Genomic DNA, 19734 nt, shown 5'->3' on the forward strand with positions numbered 1-19734 from the left:
ATATATGTATGTGTATATATATATATATATATATATATATATATATATATATATATATATATATATATATATATATATATATATATATATACTTTTTCTATTTGAATATATTTTAAAATGTTATTTATTCCTGTGATGGCAAAGCTGAATTTTCAGCATTATTACTCCAGTCTTCAGTGTCAAATGATCCTTCAGAAATCATTCTAATATGCTGTTTCTTGAGAAGCAAATCAGCATATTAGAATGATTTCTGAAGGATCATGTGACACTGAAGACTGGAGTAATAATGCTGAAAATTCAACTTTGCCATCATAAAACATAAAAAAAATCTTACCAATAAAACATAAAAACTCTTACAAATCCGAAACTTTCGAACGGCAGTGTACATTCAGCCCATCTCATTGACATCCTTCACCCTCTCTTTTAAAATTTCTCATGTCCATATGACATCTAATTACATCAAAATCACATGTATGTTTCTTTCTGCACTCTTTAAGCTAGTGGGCTATGAGCAACAGCTACAAAATTGCTAATTAGCCATCTTGTTATTCGTTGTAAATACACAGACTGTACTCAAACATCGAGACAAAACATTGTTTGTGGTAAGCATGGTCTATAAAGCATTGTCTGACCATAACAACATTGACGAGGCGTGATTGGTGTCTCTATGTTTTGCCGTTGCTCCTTTCATTGCGCGTTAGCTTTTTCTCATTTTGCGGCTGCCGATGTGCAGGGAGGACTAATTGTTTGCTAGCATTTCTAATAAAGCTAATTTGATTGTTTTTGGTGCTTTTCATGCTCCTCTGGATGGGTTTTGTTGTCATGGTGATGGTTTCCCTTCATTGTGCGATGCGCCGAGCAGCGGTGACCCTGTTGTCATGTTGTCGAGCGCTACGGCACGACAGAAACATCTAATTTAAAACCGGACACCTCATTATCTTAATCAGGTAGCTGTGATACAGGGACTCTATCAATTATCTGGACATCACAATTTTTTCCCCCTGGCTTCCGAAGGAAGTTTTAACCAAGGTGAATACCTTCGTACTTGTATTTCTGAGATAGTACTTTTTTGCATGAATATAATGTATCCATGAGGGTAAAACTAAAAATAATGTCCAAAAGCCCTGAATCCATGTCTTTGTCTCCTTGAACGCAACTCCTACTCCGGCCCACATGCTTATTTGGCATCTCACCCACGCATATACCTTTCCCAAAGGCCTCTGTTCCCAGATATCTCGCTCTCCGAGCCCTCCCACACAGCACACGCTTTCCAAAAACCCAAAACTGTTTATCTAGACATCGCGCTGAAAACTAATTCATGCTAATTTTTCTTGCTAGAAGGAATCCGTGCTCCTGTATTTCAGTCAACATCACCTCGATGCTGTTAAGGTGTTTTGTGTTCTTGTGAGTAAAGGTTATAAATGGTTTGTGAGGTGTCTCACCGGTACACTGGGTTCAGACACAGCGATGCTGTCCGGGTACACGGTGGCTTTCACACACTGGCTCAGCGTGGCGGCGAAACGGTACGGCTCGTTTGCCCGCTCACAACGATCCCTTTGAGAACATCTATTTGAGAGAGAGAAAGTGGTTAGTTGGGAAAATATTGGGACAACCACAATGATTCACATTTATTAATCTGGCAGACACTACAGTGCATTCAGAACAAACATATTCATTAGCATGTGTGTTCCCCGGGAATCACTGCAAGCACCATACACTCTAAATAAAGGTTCTTTATTGGTCTATATGGTTCAATGAAGGACCTTTAACATCCATGGAATCTTTCCATTCCACAAAAGGTTCTTTATAGTTAAAAAAAGGTTCCTTAGATTGTTAAAATGTTCATCACACTAAGAAAAATGAGGTTCTTTTAAGAAATGCTCACTGAAAAATTCTTTGGGGCACCAAAAATGGTTCTCCTATGGCATCACTGCAAAAACACCCTTTTGGAACGTTTCACCACATTAAGTTAAGAGTAACACGAACCAATATTCACTTGACAAATTAAATTCTGTCATCATTTACTCTCCTTCATGCCAAATTAAGTCAATGTCAAGCCGGGGGGTGAAAACTTTTGAACAGGATGAAGATGTCAAATTTTTTCTTATTTTGTTGAAATATCTTTCTTTTTTTTTCATTTAGTACTGCCCTTCGGAAGCAACAGAAGATACTTGCATGTTTCCAGGAAGACAAAGTAAGTACAATTTACCTTGATCTTCAAATTCAAAATGTTTTCACCCCTTGGGTCTTAATGCATCGTGTTTCCTTCTGGAGCATCAGTGAATGTTTGAACCTTTATTAATAGTTGCATATGAGTCCCTCAATTGTCCTCAGTGTGAAAAGATGGATCTCAGGAGAATCAAGGCACATGGTACATGAGAATCAATGATGTTTGATACAATAAAGTTAAATCTGGTACAACGAATGAGCATAAATGAGATTTCAGAACTATAAAGGGGAAAAAAAAAAATCATATTTTTGCAGTTCGTCAGTCCACATTATGAAAAAGAGCACTCTGGACATTCTCCATTATGTCTTCTTTTGTGTTCTGACAACAAGGGTGAGTAAAAGATCTGTAACTTCCATAACTTCTCAAATTTCTATTTCTAGGTGAACTACATCTTTCCTGTTTAAAGGCTTTGTAGTCTGTAAGATTTTTTAATGTTTTTGAAAGAAGTCTCTTATGTTTACCAAGGCTGCAAGTAATATTGTGAAAGATTATAATTGAAAATAACTTTTTTTTATTTGAATATTTTTTAAATGTAATTTATTTCTGTGATTGCAAAGATTTCAGCATCATTACTCCAGTCTTCAGTGTCACATGATCCATCAGAAATCCATTCTAATATGATGATTTGCTGCTCAAGAAACATTTCTTTTTATTGACAATGTTGATAATGTGAAAACTGATACTTTTTTTTTCTTTTAGGATTCTTTGATTAATTGAAAGTTCAAAACAACAGCATTTGTTATATTAATATAACAATTTTATTAAGTGGCCCTAACTACTATGTACATTTAAATTAATCATTTGATACAATGCACTTATTGTGTACATACATGTTTTTACATTGTACTTATATTTTAAAAACACCTGCATGTAATTACATCTGTAATTAATTTCTGTACTTACATTTATAATTACACTTTTGACCCATCCCTTACACCTTACCCCTACCCTTAAACCTACCCATACCACCAAAGCTGCCCCTAACCTTACCCGTATCCCACCTCAATAGCAGCAAATGTGTTTTTCAATTCAATATGAACCCAATAAGTACATTGTACTTATTTTATGATGTAAGTACATAGTAGTTAAGGCCACTTAATATAAAGTGGGACCGAAAAATTGAATGCATGCACACACATACACACACACACACACACACACACACAAAAAAAAAACACTCTTATTGACCTCAAACTTTGGTAATGTATCCCTTTAACTTTCAAATGTGGTTCACTTTCACACAGGCTACATGAGCATCACTGCTGACTTTAGCTGCTGTCCTTGGTGCTGAACAGTTCCATCACTTTCCCTTGAAAGAGCAATCAGTAACTTCTATTCCAGACCAGCTGATCAGACATCACGTCTAAAGCTGTCATTACTGTCACGAGCCAACAATGTTCTTGTCCTAGACAAGTATAATTCCAGAATGCATCCTTATTCCTCTCAAAGTATTTTTTATTTGGCTGAAGGCACTGATGGACAAGAAAATGCCTTTTTTATGCTAAATTACAGTTGTTGTTTTTTTTTTCTGTTTTTTTTTTCAAGAAAAAAAGAGAACCTACTACAGTTGATTGATCCTACTGATATAATTCTTACTGTACTTTTGCAAATCTGAGGGTTATTTTTACTTTTCACACCATATTCATTCAGCCTGTCACTCGCTTTTGACTCAGCCTCCCTCTCTCTTCGCTCCTCTATCTCTGACAAAGAGCGTGTAGGCTTGCAATTTGCCGTGTCTTTTTAACATGCCTAATGCTCTGGGGGGAAATGACACTTAATGTGCTTTCAGATGTCCGGGACGGCTTCTGCATACTTCGCTGTCTGAAAATGTGGGTGTGTGTTTGTCTGCGCGAATGTGTACATCTCTCTGAGCCGCCAAATCCAGGAGCCGGGTTTGATTTTGGAGGAGGAGGTGGGTGTACTCGGGATGCTGCGTTGCCATGGCACCAGGAGACGGCCATTATAATGTGTGTGTACATGTAAGTGTGTGTACTTAGTGGGCAAGCTCTACTCTCTCTTTCATTAAATGAAGAGTGTGTGTCCCCTGTACACATCGTTTTGTCTCCAGAGGGGTTTATTCTGCCTCTCGACAGCTCCTGGTCCTTGAAAGACCTGCATGAAATGCTTAGAGCTGCAAACACACACAAATCAAAGAAAATGCCTAAACACACAAGCACAAATATACAGTATGATTAATATTCTCTAAAACTCAAAGTTTCTTAGGTTGTATTTAGTTTTACTTCTGTCTGGCCCTTAGAATTAAACATTTCTTTTAAGCTACTGTACCTTTATTATGCAAATGAGCTCTGTAACGATTGGTTAAACTCAATGCATGAGAAAACTACTGACATACCTCTGTTAATTATGAATAAAAGTTGATATTTAAATGTAGCAGTAATATGTTAAAGGTTGTGTGTGTGACAAGCTTTAAGATTTATGAATGACCTGTTTTCAGAATGTGTGTGTAGAGAGAGAGAGACAGAGACAAAGGAGAGTAATGGTAGTGGTGCGTTAACCTTTGGGTTCTTCTCTACCGCCTTCTTTTAGCCCTGTGCACCAGACAGGCAATTACAGTGTCTTTTCTCCTCCTCACACACTCAACACACACTCTCAGCCCTGACGACAGGCGACAGGAGAAGATTTTCCCTTGTTTCTTTCCTGCCTTCTTACCAGCGTCCCCAAAACATCCCACGAGGTGTGTGGCGAGACAGCTGATTGAACAAACCTCGGAGGGAGGAGAAGAGACGTAAGTAGAGAAAATAGAAGAAGAGAGGTTGAGGAAATGAGACAAAAAAGTGAAAACAAGACGAGACAAGACAATACAAGAGAAAAGTTGAGAAAAAAGGGTCGAGATGAGTAAGACGAGAAGTGAAGAAACAAGACAAAAAAAAACAGTTAGGATGAGATGAGTATAGATGAGTAAAGAACAGACATCGAGAGCAGAGAAGAGAAGAGACAAGATGAGACGAGATGAGATGAGAAGACACGAGATGAGATAATACAAGAGAAAAGTTGAGAAAAAGGGGTTGAGATGAGTAAAGATGAGAAGTGAAGAGACAAGACAAAAAAAAGTTGAGATGAGTATAAGAAGAGACATCAAGAGCAGAAAAGAGAAGAGATGAGACAATACAAGAGAAAAGTTGAGAAAAAAGGGTTGAGATGGGATGGGATGGAGAAGATGGCAAAGAAACAAGATGTGAAGAGAAGGAACGAGGCCAGACAAGTAGAGAGCCCTAAACCCAACACCAAGTAAAATCAACCTCTCATCTTAATACTGCTTTATGAGTGAAATAATTCACTCATAAACAGCCTGTGAGTGTGAATCTGCTTCCATCCCTCCAAATCAATATGTAATTAGGAATTCATTTAGCTAAGCATCAATCCCATATAACCCAAACATACACCAGCACCATCTAAGTTCAATGCTGAGACCGAGGGGTAAATGGCTTCGCTATGTAATGAGCAGCGTATGATGGTCATAACCATAATGATGCTGCTCGAATGAGCGTTAAACCAACACACAGCCGTGTACACAATCCTTCTGAACTTGTGCAGATGTCAATGACATTTAATTGATCCAATGTTGTTGTAATGTGATGAGCTGAATTATTGCTGATGGCCAAAGGATTTTCATGGACTGTGTTGTGTTTATTCTCCTCTATATCAGTCTAAAGGTGAGACGCGGGCACGTCACTGATTTATGAATTGATCATGATCCTTCAGCCGGCCACTTTATATGGTTTTGATGATGAGAAGAAACAATGCAAGATAACAAAAGCCATAATGTTTAGTCATACCATCTCAATAACAAAACAAAAAAAATGAATTCTGTAAAACGATTAATCACATCCAAAGTAAACGTTTTGCATAATATGTGGGTGTGTGTACTGTGTATATTCATTATGTATATATAAATACACACACATGCATGTATATATTTAACAAAAATATATTATATTTATATATAAAATATTTATTTTAAAATATATATACATACACTATATATATATATATATATATATATATATATATATATATATATATATATATATATATATATATATATACATTGTATACATACACACAGTACACACACCCATATATTATGCAAAACATTTATTTAGGATGCGATTAATCATTTGACAGCACTATAAAAATATTAATTATTAAATTAATAAATTATTATATAAATTAAGGTAATCATTAAATGATTAAATTAAACTACAAATTATTTTTTATTAAATATTAATTATTATATTATATGAATGTATGCATTAATAAATAAATGTATAATAATTATATATAATTTATAATAAATAATTTATAAATTAAATTAAATTAAATAATGTAAATTATAAATTATTTTAATTAATACATGAATTACATTATTTAATGTAATCACAATTATTTTCACAATTATGCAACAGGAATTTCAAGCCAATTAAAGGGGTGGTATAATGCCACTTTTACAAGATGTAAAAAAAGTCTCTGATGTTCCCAGACTGTGCATGTGAGGTTTCAGCTCAAAATACCCTACAGATCATTTTTTATAGCATGTTAATTGCTTTCTGAGGGTAAGCAAAAATTCACTTTCAGAGGGTAAGCAAAAACGCTCTGTTTTTGTGTATTTTTGTGTCCCTTTAAATGCAAATGAGCTGCTGCTCTCAAAAGGGGGTGGAGTTTCAGGAGCTCATGTTAGCACTCAAGCAGACTCACTGAAAATGTCAGAAACTGTTCAGCCTTTTATGTTCAAAACGGAGTCGGACAATGATGAAGACTCAAGAAAAAGTGACAACATTTTGAATGCAACAGGACGCTTCTGAACGGTTAGTTGATGAATTTATGTAGCTGATGTGGAGTTAACTATGTTAAAGTGATTGATTAGCATATTCTGTCATGATAATCTATAAATTGCTCGTGTAGGAAACTGTTGTAAGATGCCTACAGAGCCAGAGAATATATGCTGCATGAAGATAGAACAGGTATAGTTTAGTTTAATTACGGTTATAACTTTTGTCATCTTGCTTTTATGACATGCTATTGCATTTGTGTTACGTATTGTAATGCAGTAACATGGCCTCACCCCCTTTGGGGTTTATGTAAATTCTAGGGTTAGTGATTCCTGTAGTCGTGAATTCTACCAGCCGTTTGTTGTAGTCCTTAAACAGAGAATTCTTGAAAATAAAATATCTCCCTTTGCATTGAACTTTCAGCGTTGTAACTTTGCAGATACTGTTTATGCTCAAGCAGCAACATTACACACTATGTAAGTATATATATATATATATATATATATATATATATATATATATATATATATATATATATATATATATATATATATATATATACTTACTTTTCTTTTTTTAATTTTATTAATTTCCATGACTTTTCCAGCCATTTCTTCAATGCACTGCATTGTGGGATACAATATTTCACACATTGTGCTCTGTGCTTTCAATGCATATAGAAAATTGACATACTGTGCACATATACAGTACATATGGCAGAAATAGTAGTATGCTAGTCCAGCATATCAAGGATGGCGGTGCGGGTACATCAGAGAGAGAGAGTGCGAATGTTTCCCCTCAGCACGGATCAAACGCTGATCCCTGCTGTGAAGATCGTCTCACTCCTGGAACGGCAGCCACAGCCATGCAAACAAGGCCCAAGCCGAGAGCTCAAACACACACGCACATACTGCAGACACTCATGTATTGCATAATGTTAAATACGCTTACATTCTGCCCTTAAACACTGATCAGTGCTAAGATTCCCAACCTCACTCTTTCTCGCTATAATGAGCTAAATCCTAAAAGCGATTATGGATCCGTAGAAATGATCTCCGCCGAGCAACTGTTGGATCGCTGATATTAAAACAGCCTTTGACCTCAAAGGAGTTCAGCCAATCAGATCATCTCCAGGATTATTGTTCTCCACAAGCCAAGGAGATTAGTCCTTCTAAATCTGACAGCAAACTTTATACTCTCACACCACATTTTTTTGGTCTCCTCCCAGTTTCAGGGTCCTGTACGCAGTTTAACTGGGCAATGAGAGACGTCTCTGGTCTAATGCCAGATAGACCGATATCAGACAGATGCTGTTTGCCTTCATAGTCCAAACACCAGCAGATTTAGTGATGCTTCATATGCTCAAACGCTCTTGCTTTCAGTCTCTCTCAGTCATATTTTCTCCTTTCATTCACATGGTGAGCAGCAGCTGCTGGTAATTAGAGGGACTTTGGCAAATTGCACTACTCTGAACTGAGGTATGATGAATACAGACCATCTCTCCTATAAAAGCAGAATAATGCTACTCTACAAAAAAAAAATTTTTTTTTTTTTTTTTTTTAAACATTCCTGAAACAAGATGAATGTGCATAAGCAGCACAATAAACAAACAAACAACCATTCAAAAGCTTAGAGTCAGTCCAATTTTAATTTAAGGAATGAATATTTATTCACCAATAAGAAATGTTTTTGAGCAGCAAATCACCATATTAAAATTTTGAAGGATCATGTGACGATGAAGACCGGAGTATTGCCATCACAGGAATAAATTACATTTTTTAGAAGATATACTCAAATATATTCAAATAGTAGACTGTTATTTTAAGTAACGATAATATTTCATCTGCTCTGTTGCTTTAATGATCCCAGAAACCAATGTGTTGATCTGAAGAACCTTAAATGTATCATCAAGATTTCTTATCTAATCTCCAAAGACCCATATACTGTTTGCACCTCAAGAATCCCACACAAAAAAGAGAAAAATGCTTCTTGATATAAAAAGGTGTCTAATGATGAACCTGTGCTGCAAAGAACCATTTGCAAACCTTTATTCTAAAGTATGTGCAAAGGAGGAGAAAAACAGTGCCGTGGAGGAGAGGCTAAAAAGACTAATGAAAGCATGGTAGTAGGTGTCAGCAGTCTCTCTCTCTCTTTCTCTCTGTCTGCCGCTTTATCAGATGTGGAAGAACGGACTCCATAGGGGCTGTGAGGAGTGAGAAATGAGCAAATATGTGTGTGGAGCTAGAATTATAAAGCGAGCAGGAGAGAGAGATGTTAATTTCATTAAGAGAACACTGACTGTGAAAAAGCACTCGCTGTAGGGAGGGAGGAATACTAGCACACATGGAGAGAGAGAAAATGAGAGAATCCAAAATATACCATGGTACTGATCTGATCGATACACACTATTTATGTTTTTCCAAAAAAAAAAAAAAAAAAGCTACAAATAAATAGTAATAAAAATAAAAAATAAAAAATAAAATAATTTATTTAAATAATAAAATAATTAAAATAATTTACACAATTGTTTTTTTTTAAATATTGTATTTAATACTTATTTAAACTTTAAATTATAAATAAATATTAAATAGAACATTTAAATATTTTTAATGATATTTATTTTAATATATGTAATGAAATAAAAACAATTAATATTTTAAATAATTTTAAAATTAATATTAAATACAACTTAAAATGCTTAAAAAAATATTTAAAGGTGCCCTAGATTCAAAAATTTAATTTACCTCGGCATAGTTGAATAACAAGAGTTCAGTATATGGAAATGACATACAGTGAGTCTCAAACTCCATTGTTTCCTCCTTCTTATATAAATCTCATTTGTTTAAAAGACCTCCGAAGAACAGGTGAATCTCAACATAACACCGACTGTTACGTAACAGTAAGGATCATTAATATGTACGCCCCCAATATTTGCATATGCCAGCCCATGTTCCCAACATTATGAAAGGGATTACACGTCTGGATCTCTGCACAGCCGAATCATCAGACTAAGGTAAGCAAGCAAGGACAATAGCGAAAAATGGCAGATGGAGCAATAATAACTGACATGATCCATGATATCATGATATTTTTAGTGATATTTGTAAATTGTCTTTCTAAATGTTTCGTTAGCTAAATGTTAGCCGTTAGCCACGGAGCATACTATCAAACTCATTCATAACCAAATGTAAACATCCAAATAAACACTGTACTTACACGATTAGACATGCTGCATGATGAGCACTTTGTAAAGATCCATTTTGAGGGTTATATTAGCTGTTTGAACTTTTTTTATGGTTGTTTAAGGCAAGCTCGAGCTCCGTGGGCGGGGAGCGTCAGCATTTAAAGGGCCACACACCCTGAATCGGCTCATTTATAATGATGCCCCAAAATAGGCAGTTAAAAAAATGAATTTAAAAAAAATCTATGGGGTATTTTGAGCTGAAACTTCACAGACACATTCAGGGGACACCTTAGACTTATATTACATCTTTTAAAAAAAAGTTCTAGGGCACCTTTAAGGGGTCATGACATGAGAAATCAAATTTGCCTTGATGTTTTAACATAAAAGAGGTCTTTGTACCATTAAAACATCCTGCAAGTTTCAGAGCTCATTTTAAACAAAGCCATTTATTTAAAGGGATAGTTCACCCAAAAATGAAAATTTGATGTTTATCTGCTTACCCCCAGCGCATCCAAGATGTAGGTGACTTTGTTTCTTCAGTAGAACACAAATGATGATTTTTAACTGCAACCGCTGCCGTCTGTCAGTGGTATAATGCAAGTCAGCGGGAACTTGGACTATAAGAGTAAATAAAACACGACAGACAAATCCAAATTAAACCCTGCGGCTCGTGACGACACATTGATGTCTTAGGACACGAAACGATCGGTTTGTGTGAGAAACCGAACATTATTTATATCATTTTTTACCTCTAATACACCACTATGTCCAACTGCATTCATCACTCGATTCGTGAGGTCTGATCGCGCTCTGACAGCGGCAGTGATGTCTCGCGTATATACTTCAATGAGAGCGAGACATCACTGCCGTTGTCAGAGCGCGATCAGACCAAACGAATCGAGTGATGAATGCCGTTGGACATAGTGGTGTATTAGAGGTAAAAAATTATATAAATACTGTTCGGTTTCTCGCACAAACCTATCATTTCTTGTCTTAGGACATCAATGTGTCTTCACGAGCTGCAGGGTTTAATTTGGACTTGTCTATGCAAGTTTTATTTACTTTATAGTAGAAGTTCCCATCCACTAGCATTATTTGACTGACAGACAGCAACGGTTGGAGTTAAAAATCATCATTTGTGTTCTACTGAAGAAACAAAGACACCTACATCTTGGATGCTCTGGGGGTAAGCAGATAAACATCAAATTTTCATTTTTGGGTGAACTATCCCTTTAATCAAGCTCCAAAAATGGCTTGTTTAAATATTGTGGGATGTGTGATGTCACATGAACAAATACATTTGAATATGCCTGCCTCCAGAGCAAGAACTCGACGAATAGTTTTACATCATCGCATCATAGGCTCAGCCCACTGACGTTCAGTTGCTTAACGGCTAACACTCGCCTACACCGGATGCGAGGCAATATCAAATAGAACCCATTATAATCACTGACGCTGTCTACACTGGATTTAGTATACAGATGCATGTTCAGTTTCTGACATGCTCCACACACTTGAGTCTGTAAACAACAGGACAAATAGAAGAGTAAAAGAACGTTCACTTTGGCGCATCCCGTTTAAACAGCTCATTTGCTCATTTCTGTAGAGACTTCAGAAGGATGCCAGCATCAGGAACAAGTGGGTAGTTTATTTTTAAAGGTGTCATGGATCGCGTCAGAGGGATGTATGTTTGTTTGGAGAATTTGACTGCAGATTGTTTTGGAGAGTTCGCAAAGAAACTTACTAACGTGCAACAGTGAGCGGGTGTTGATACTGTTTCCTATGTAATGATGTTAACCAATCAAAACAGTAGCCATTTATTGACAAACCTTAAAGGGATAGTTCTCCCAAAAATGAAAATTCTGTCGTCATTTACTCACCCTCAAGTTGTTCTAAACCTGTATAAATGTCTTTGTTCTGTTGTACACAAAGGAAGATATTTGGAAGAATATTTGTAACCAAGCAGATCTCACGCCCCATTGACTACCATTGTATTTTTTTCCTACTATGGAAGTCAATGGGAGGCGAGATCTGCTTGGTTACAAACCTTCTTCCATTTTTTCATTTCATTTTTGGGTGAACTATCCCCTTAAAAACAGATGATTTCAGATGGAGAATCAGAATAAATATGCTTTTCGCATTTTTTTTTTTTTTGTTGCAAAAAACTAAGTGAACCTCAAGGAACATATTAAAATAATATATTAAAAAAAATCCATGTCAAGACCCCTTTAAAAACAGTTAATTTCAAAGAATACCAAGGTACTTGATACTTGAATACCAAGATTCTTTCAGTAGCTTTTGCTAGTGAATTAATAAATACATAAGCTTGTCTGCACAACACAGCACAGTATGTTTGAGATTCAAATGGTGTCTGTATGACATGAGCTTTGAAAGCCCCAGAGAACTGATGGAAGAATGTAATCCTGCCGCGCTAACGGCACACTGCGACGGAAAAAAAACAAAACAAGCCCCATGCTGAACGGAGACGTACAAATACCGCTCGCTTCGCCAATTATTTGTCCCTGTCCTGTCGGGAGTCATGTAAATTACTTTAAGTGCACTTTTCCAAGGGAGGTACGCCCGCTATTACAGTAATGACGGCAGCTGAGGGTTTACACACCCCTTCAGGAGAGAAGACAACAGCACAAAACCACTAAAAGATAAGGAATAAGGTTGTCTGTATGTTCTAGCAACATTAAATTCAATATTTAAAGTAAAAAAGCATTGAGAGATATACACATCTGGATGCAGTTGCACTAGTCCACCACCAGAGGGCAAACAACCTCTGTGCCATCTGAAAATGATCCCTGTGATCATTCCTAAACTTTTCAGAATATGATTCAAAAGTTATGGAGATTGAAGACTTGAAATACACAAAAAGCATTGATTTACCACTAACTGTGTGTGTAAATATAAAGAGGGAACTTACATGTTGTGCAGCACACACCAGCCACAGTGAGGATCTCCCGAGCTCAGACACTCTCCACATGTGCCGTACTGCTCACACGACTCGATCGGCACCCGTGTGACCTGCAGAACAAAGAAAACAAGGCTTTGAAGGAAAGAACAGATGGAGTATATTCATTCACTACAAGCTATATTAATCAATTTGATGGATAAATGATATTGAAGTAACATTTGAAGTCAAACCATTTGATTTTGAGACTTTGATGGACATGGAAGAGGAAAGAAAAGTGCGTCAGGAAAGAGAAAAATCCAGACTAATGTGAAAAGCAGCAAACCATCACCACATTTACTCCCAGAGGAACATTTTGTTGATCAGATGTTGCTCTTTCATACCTAAGAAGACTCAGTAGAGGTCTTAGTTATGTAATTATGTATCAACATCATCTCAAGATGTTTCTTCTAAAAGTCTTTAGAAGCAATAAAAATAGGCAAGCGAAATTACAGTATGTTGCCCAGATAATATGTAAGAAAGGAAGAAAATTATGAGAAATATTCCAGTTCTTAATGAGATCGACAATGTTTGATTGCAGACTTCGGTAACATGACAAATGCAAGCAGATTTTGAAGGCAGAAGACATAAAATGGAGATTTTTGCTCATTACTGCCTTTGAGAAATAACTGAGGGTTTCTATTTTATCTCAGTGCCGTCTCTGAGAATCAACCAAGATCGCATTTGTGATGTTTATGGCCATTTTTCATGTTGATGAGAGTTGCGTATGTGCATAAGAACGTCTCTATGTTAACGTGTACGTGTTTCCTTTGAAATGCACAAGTCAAAGACAAACATGATTGCGTTCATTGGAAAAACCTGTACTCTCTGTGTGTGTTTATGCTAACAGAAACGGACAGAATGGAGGAAACAGGACACAAACAGCTGTGCTACTGCCACTAAGAAGAATAACATCGACACAGTGCTCTTTTGTGTCGCCCAGTGCACCTGTTTAACTAGGTATGAACACAAACACGCACACACACACGTTCTTAAACATACAGGAGGAAATATATACTTCAAGACATTATCTGACCTCAGATCTATATACATTTGATAATGTTCAGTGAACACTGTATAAACTGCTTGTAATTGATACATTTCACAACACAAATGTATTTTCTGTAGCTATCTAAATAAGGATATAGACGTCTGTTTTTAAATAGAGCTAATTATAAATACTATAGACTAACTCATAACTATACCCTAATGCTAACAGAAATATTTCTGAACTTGCACTTGCACAATAGTAATACTAATAATAAATAATGATGATAAATAATAAAAACTATTATTGTTGTTGTTTAAATAATAATAAAATAAAATAATAAAATATTAAAATCCTTTAAAACGTTAAAAATAAATATTTTGTTAAAGCTGCAGTCCGCAACTTTTTTGTGTTAAAAATTTACAAAAATGATATAATGAGAATATACAACATGAATCCATTTTCCAAACCGTGTTTTTGTCTTATCCTGAATCATTATGGTACACTTATAATAAGAGTTTATATTCAGACTATTTCAGACTGGACTGGTAGGACTCGCCGCAGAGTATCACAGTAACTGCGTGACTCGCCATAGACATACATGGAGAAAAGTAGCTCCGGCTACAATGTTCCTCCGCAAGACGCGTGCAGTTCTGTTTATTAACCACTAGAGGGCCAAAAATCGCGGACAGCAGCTTTAAATTATAAATTGTTTTCACAAATGAAGAGAAATGACATTTAGTTCATTTCTGTTGACAGATTTGACCTCAAAGTATCATTAAAGGATTAGTTCACTTTAAAATGAAAATTACCCCAAGCTTTACTCATCCTCAAGCCATCCTAGGTGTATATGACTTTCTTCTTTCTGATGAACACAATCAGAGTTATATTAATAAATATCCTGATGCATCCAAGCTTTATAATGGCAGAGAATGGGACCAATGAGTTTGAAGCTCAAGAAAGTATATCCATCCATCATAAACGTACTCCACACAGCTCCGGGGGTTAATAAATTCCTTCTGAAGCGCAGGGATGCGTTTGTTTAAGAAAAATATCCATATTTATCAAGTTATAAAGTAAACTATCTAGCTTCCGCCAGACCGCTTACACTACGTCCTACGCTTTCCGTATTCAATTTATGAAAAAGTTACGTTTCTTTTTTCGTAAGTTGAATACGGAAGGCGTAGGGCGTAATGTAAGCGTTTTGAACTGCGAGGGGCCGTTCACACAGAACACGTTTTTCTATTCCAATGCGCTACTTTCCCATTGTTTTTCTATGTAAACACGCGCTTGACGGACGTGCATGACCGTTACGCTCGCGTCTCGCGTCTTTTGCAGCGCCTCACACGAGCGCCGCGTTTTTAAGACGCCGTGTCAAGTTAAAAGAATTTCAACTTTTACACGCAGCGCCGCTCATCAAATGTCAGTTCCAAAACAGTGGACCAATCAGAAGAACTTGGAGGCGGGGCAAGCGTTGCGAGTTGGCATGACAACTGTTTTATATAATGGCAACATGGCGGAGGAGGCGCTCATTATTATCTTATTTTCTTTTTTTCCATGTCAAAACTTGTATCTGTAAATTCTGCAGTTTGCCTATTTCTATTATTTCCGTTATTGTCGTTATTGCATCACGTCTCAAAGGCGCGTCTTGAGACTCTCGCGTTCTATGCTGCGCTTTTTTTTAAACGCAAAGTTTTTAGACGCAAAGACGTGTTCTGTGTGAACGGCCCCCCACCTACACTTTCTTCCTAAGATGAATACGGAAGGCAGTCTGGCAGAAGCTAGATATTTTACTTTAGAACTTGTTAAATATGGATATTTTTCTTACACAAACACGTCGCTTCATTTCAGAAGGCCTTTATTAACCCCCTGGAGTACGTTTATGATGTATGGATGGACTTTCTTGAGCTTCATACTCATTGTTTCCCGTTCACTGCCATATTAAAGCTCGGATGCGTCAGGATATTTATTAATATAACTCCGATTGTGATCATCAGAAGGAAGAAAGCCATGTACACCTAGGATGGCTTGAGGGTGAGTAAAGCTTGGGGTAATTTTCATTTTAAAGTGAACTAATCTTTCAAGTATAGGTGCACACACTCTAGACACACACACTCAAATAAAGGTGATCGTGTCAAGTTTGCCTCCAGAGTGAGACTGAATTCACAGATCATTTAAAAACAAACGTGTCAAAACCCAACAAGCAGCGTGTCTCTGGCAAACATATGCTCTCACACACCTAGACAATCAAACACTCCCATAATACCTCAGAGACGAGTGCTAACCCCATACACACTCACACTTGCCCACTACAACAGACTCAAGCCTTGCTTTGCCCGCTGACCCACAATGCCCCACTCCACTCCACACACCCAGCCTTCTGCTGCCCACTTGGCATGCTGGGGTAGCTTCGCTGTGATGACCGGGCCACAGCTCTGTGATTTGTGCCTGTGTTTGTAATATCTCTTTTATCTATTGATGTATTTTCAGGGGTTTGCTTTCATTGCCAGCGCTGGAGTCTGTGATGTCCTCCCTTGTCGCTGAGGGGATTTTTAGGGTGCACCTGCATCCTATTAACACACACAAGCAGAACAGGAGAGTGTGAAGTAATTGAGGATTTTGGGACAAATAGTGTTTTTTTTTTTCCCATTTTGCTTGGCAATATATCTGACTGAAATGAATGGATGGTTTTATGTGGTCAGGTGTGGTGCAGAGGAATAACCAAATCAAAGCCTCAACTTCATATTATTTCTAAACCAAATTTTATTAAGAAATTGTATTTTTGCACTTACGAGTGGTTGCTAAGGTGTTTAAAAGTGGTTGCTAATGTGTTCTAAGTGGTAGCCCACTCCTATGGCTCAATAACCAAGTCTCTGTTTTGAAAAGAAGAGGAGATGCTACACCATGGTAAACATGCCCCCATCCCAACTATTTTGAGACCAGTAGCAGGCATCAAATTTGAAATGCTCATATTGTGCATAAAATTGTAAAATTTCTTAGTTTAAACATTTGTTATGCTATCTATGTTCTATTGTGAATAAAATATTGGCTCATGTGATTTGAAAGTCTTTTAGTTTTCATTTTATTCAAATTTACAAAACGTCCCAACATTTCCGGAATTCGAATTGTACTGTTGGACAAAAATATTATTTCAGAGCTCATCATCAAAATAATTATGCAAAACATATTTAGGATTAGGTGTCGACATTGGATGCAAATGTAATACAAGAACAAAATTAGTTTGACCAATAAGATGGTGCCAGTTACTGTTCAGAATTTGGGCACGGCATCAAGCTTTCGACGGTTATCGTCCTTGTGTTTTCTTTATTCTGACATTCGTGACGGGGTCAAAGGGTAGGATGAAGTGAGAGACAGTTTTAAGATGGATGAGTGGGCACACAGTGTGTGTTTAGTGAGAGGGGTGGAGAAACACATAGGGTTCCCGCTGCGTGTGTGTGCGCGCTGTATGGCCGTGTTAAATGTCATTAATGTGTGAGCGGCGGGGTCTGAAGGGGGTGGCCATCCACCTGTCCCTGCGACACACAGCCGCGGCGGCTCCAAAACAAAGACACCCATTCAACCTCCCGCTACCAGCGTTGTTTCCACCAACACATGGCTGCGATCGCACACACATCCACAGTTGTGTTTATACATTCGGTGTGACTTCATGGCAAAAACCGAGAGGTGTCCCACAAGGATCCGTCCTGTTCCCTTTTTCATTTTCACCCAGCTCCCCCTCCCTCATTTCTCTTTATTTTTCACTCACTCGTTGCCCCAGGACAAACAGGTGGTCAAAAGTAATGAGTCCAGCACATCAGCGCTGCCGCCCAGCCTGACGACAAACAAGCCCACCAGGGGCTCCGCTCACAAAGCAACACCGGCCATACGACGCTGGTTCAACATGGGCAATAAGTCTCAATGTTACACAACACTGACTTACAGCCAGACCAACAATCCAACAACATCAGACTCACAGATACCAGATGATGCTGTATTGATGCCAATGGTCACCAAATGCCTTTTCTGGAGTAACACTGAAATAGAAAAACTGGATTTTTTTTTTATGAAGAAAATATAAGCAGTACAAAACCCTCTACAATGCTAGAGTGTTTTGAATAGCTGCCAGGGCATTTCTATGCGGTTGCTAAGGTGCTCTGATTGGTTGCTAGGGCATTTGGGGGATTTTTAAGTATTTAGAAGAGACAATCGCCAAGTCTCTATGATATTCTGGCCCCTAGATATGGCTCCTGCAATGTAAGTCTATGGTATTTTTTCACCAATTTTATCATTAATCAGACAAAAATCAAAGTCTGATTGCTTTGAAAAGTTATTAAAAAACTGTTTTTAACCTGTTAACTTTGCCCCACTTTTAAAACTATACCCTAGAAACGGCATATCCAAACTAAAATACATACAGTTCATGAAATCTTTGGACTACAAGCATAACTGTAGTCTCATTTGAATGAAAACAGTTTGTCAGAATTAATTAATTATAAACATAATTATAAATGCTTACAAGTTTTTTAGAAAATATTTTATGAAATATTTTTAGGACAAATTGCACAATTTAACATATCATTCTTGTCTGTAGCCAAGAATGAGAAGAATCCCCCAAAATAAAAATCTTCAAAACAACATTGAATTTCATTGTACAGACCAAAAAACAAAAAAAGAGAGACATTTTTGCAAAATATTTTCTTTTGTGTTCCACAGAAGAAATATATGTTTGGAACAACATGAGTAAATTATGACAGTATTAACATTTTTTAACTATCCCTGTAACCCTAGTATGAACAATAGTACTAGTGATACTAACTATGTAAGGAAGATCTGCAGCAGTGTCACACACTGAAGAAAGGGATCAGAGAGGGGACAGCTGCACTGCAGGGTGACACAGCTGCCGCAGGTGCGCGTCCACGTCTGCACACTTGGCAGGACGATGTCAAAGGAGAAGATGGAGGCAGCGAGAATGACAGAGAGACCACAGACAGAAAGAGTGAGATGGATAAAGGTGTTATGGGGGTTGTGAGCAGGCAACTGGAGCAGCTGTTGACCAGCACATGCTTTAGTCAGTCAACACAGTGGGAAGCACAATGAAGCCAGTTCTCCCACTGAGAGGAGCTTGTGATTGTGTGAGTTTGAATGTTTTCTCATTAAAACTTGAGTTTAACCACAGAACATAGAAACATGGTTTTCATTTGGACAGATTTTCACTTTGATTAGTTTGCAATAGAAACAAATATAAAGCAGTAAGCAAGATCTTAAGTTACAGTGTTTTTATCACAGTAAAGGGATGTTGTTAGGCATGATGCAAGCAGTGGCAACAGCAATATGATAAATTATTAAATTATTACATTTATTAATATTAATAACTATTTTATTGTCATGTTAAATAGTCTTTTAACAAATCGGCTGTTTACAGCTATCAAGCAACATAAAGATCATTCTGTTAAAGGGACTTATCAAACTTAACTATTGAAGTTTCCTTTTCTTTCTAATTATTTTTTTTGGATGGCATGTGGTGGTGTTTAATTTATGCTATAGTTTCTGGGTATTTACTCAGTATTGCAACTTGGCATGTGGGCA

At 37.0% G+C, this 19734-nt stretch overlaps 1 protein-coding gene and 1 long non-coding RNA gene across 3 annotated transcripts in view; one reads left to right on the forward strand and one right to left on the reverse strand.

Annotated features, from left to right (window-relative positions):
* The window catches only part of plxna2 (plexin A2), a 234746-nt gene that overhangs the window by 87691 nt on the left and 127321 nt on the right, over window positions 1-19734 (reverse strand). For both annotated transcript variants that reach the window (XM_048179285.1, XM_048179286.1), the window contains 2 exons: window positions 13134-13234; window positions 1443-1566 (listed from right to left, as the gene is read on the reverse strand). In XM_048179285.1, the coding sequence (XP_048035242.1) occupies window positions 1443-1566; window positions 13134-13234 (225 nt within the window). The remainder of the gene's footprint in view (window positions 1-1442; window positions 1567-13133; window positions 13235-19734) is intronic.
* Window positions 6677-17113, forward strand: LOC125260770. Its single transcript, XR_007183118.1, has 3 exons — window positions 6677-7056; window positions 14011-14120; window positions 16639-17113. It is a non-coding gene; the product is annotated as an uncharacterized LOC125260770 (long non-coding RNA).

This window comes from Megalobrama amblycephala, linkage group LG24 (genome assembly GCF_018812025.1).
Source record: "Megalobrama amblycephala isolate DHTTF-2021 linkage group LG24, ASM1881202v1, whole genome shotgun sequence".
Classification (NCBI taxonomy): Eukaryota; Metazoa; Chordata; class Actinopteri; order Cypriniformes; family Xenocyprididae; genus Megalobrama; species Megalobrama amblycephala.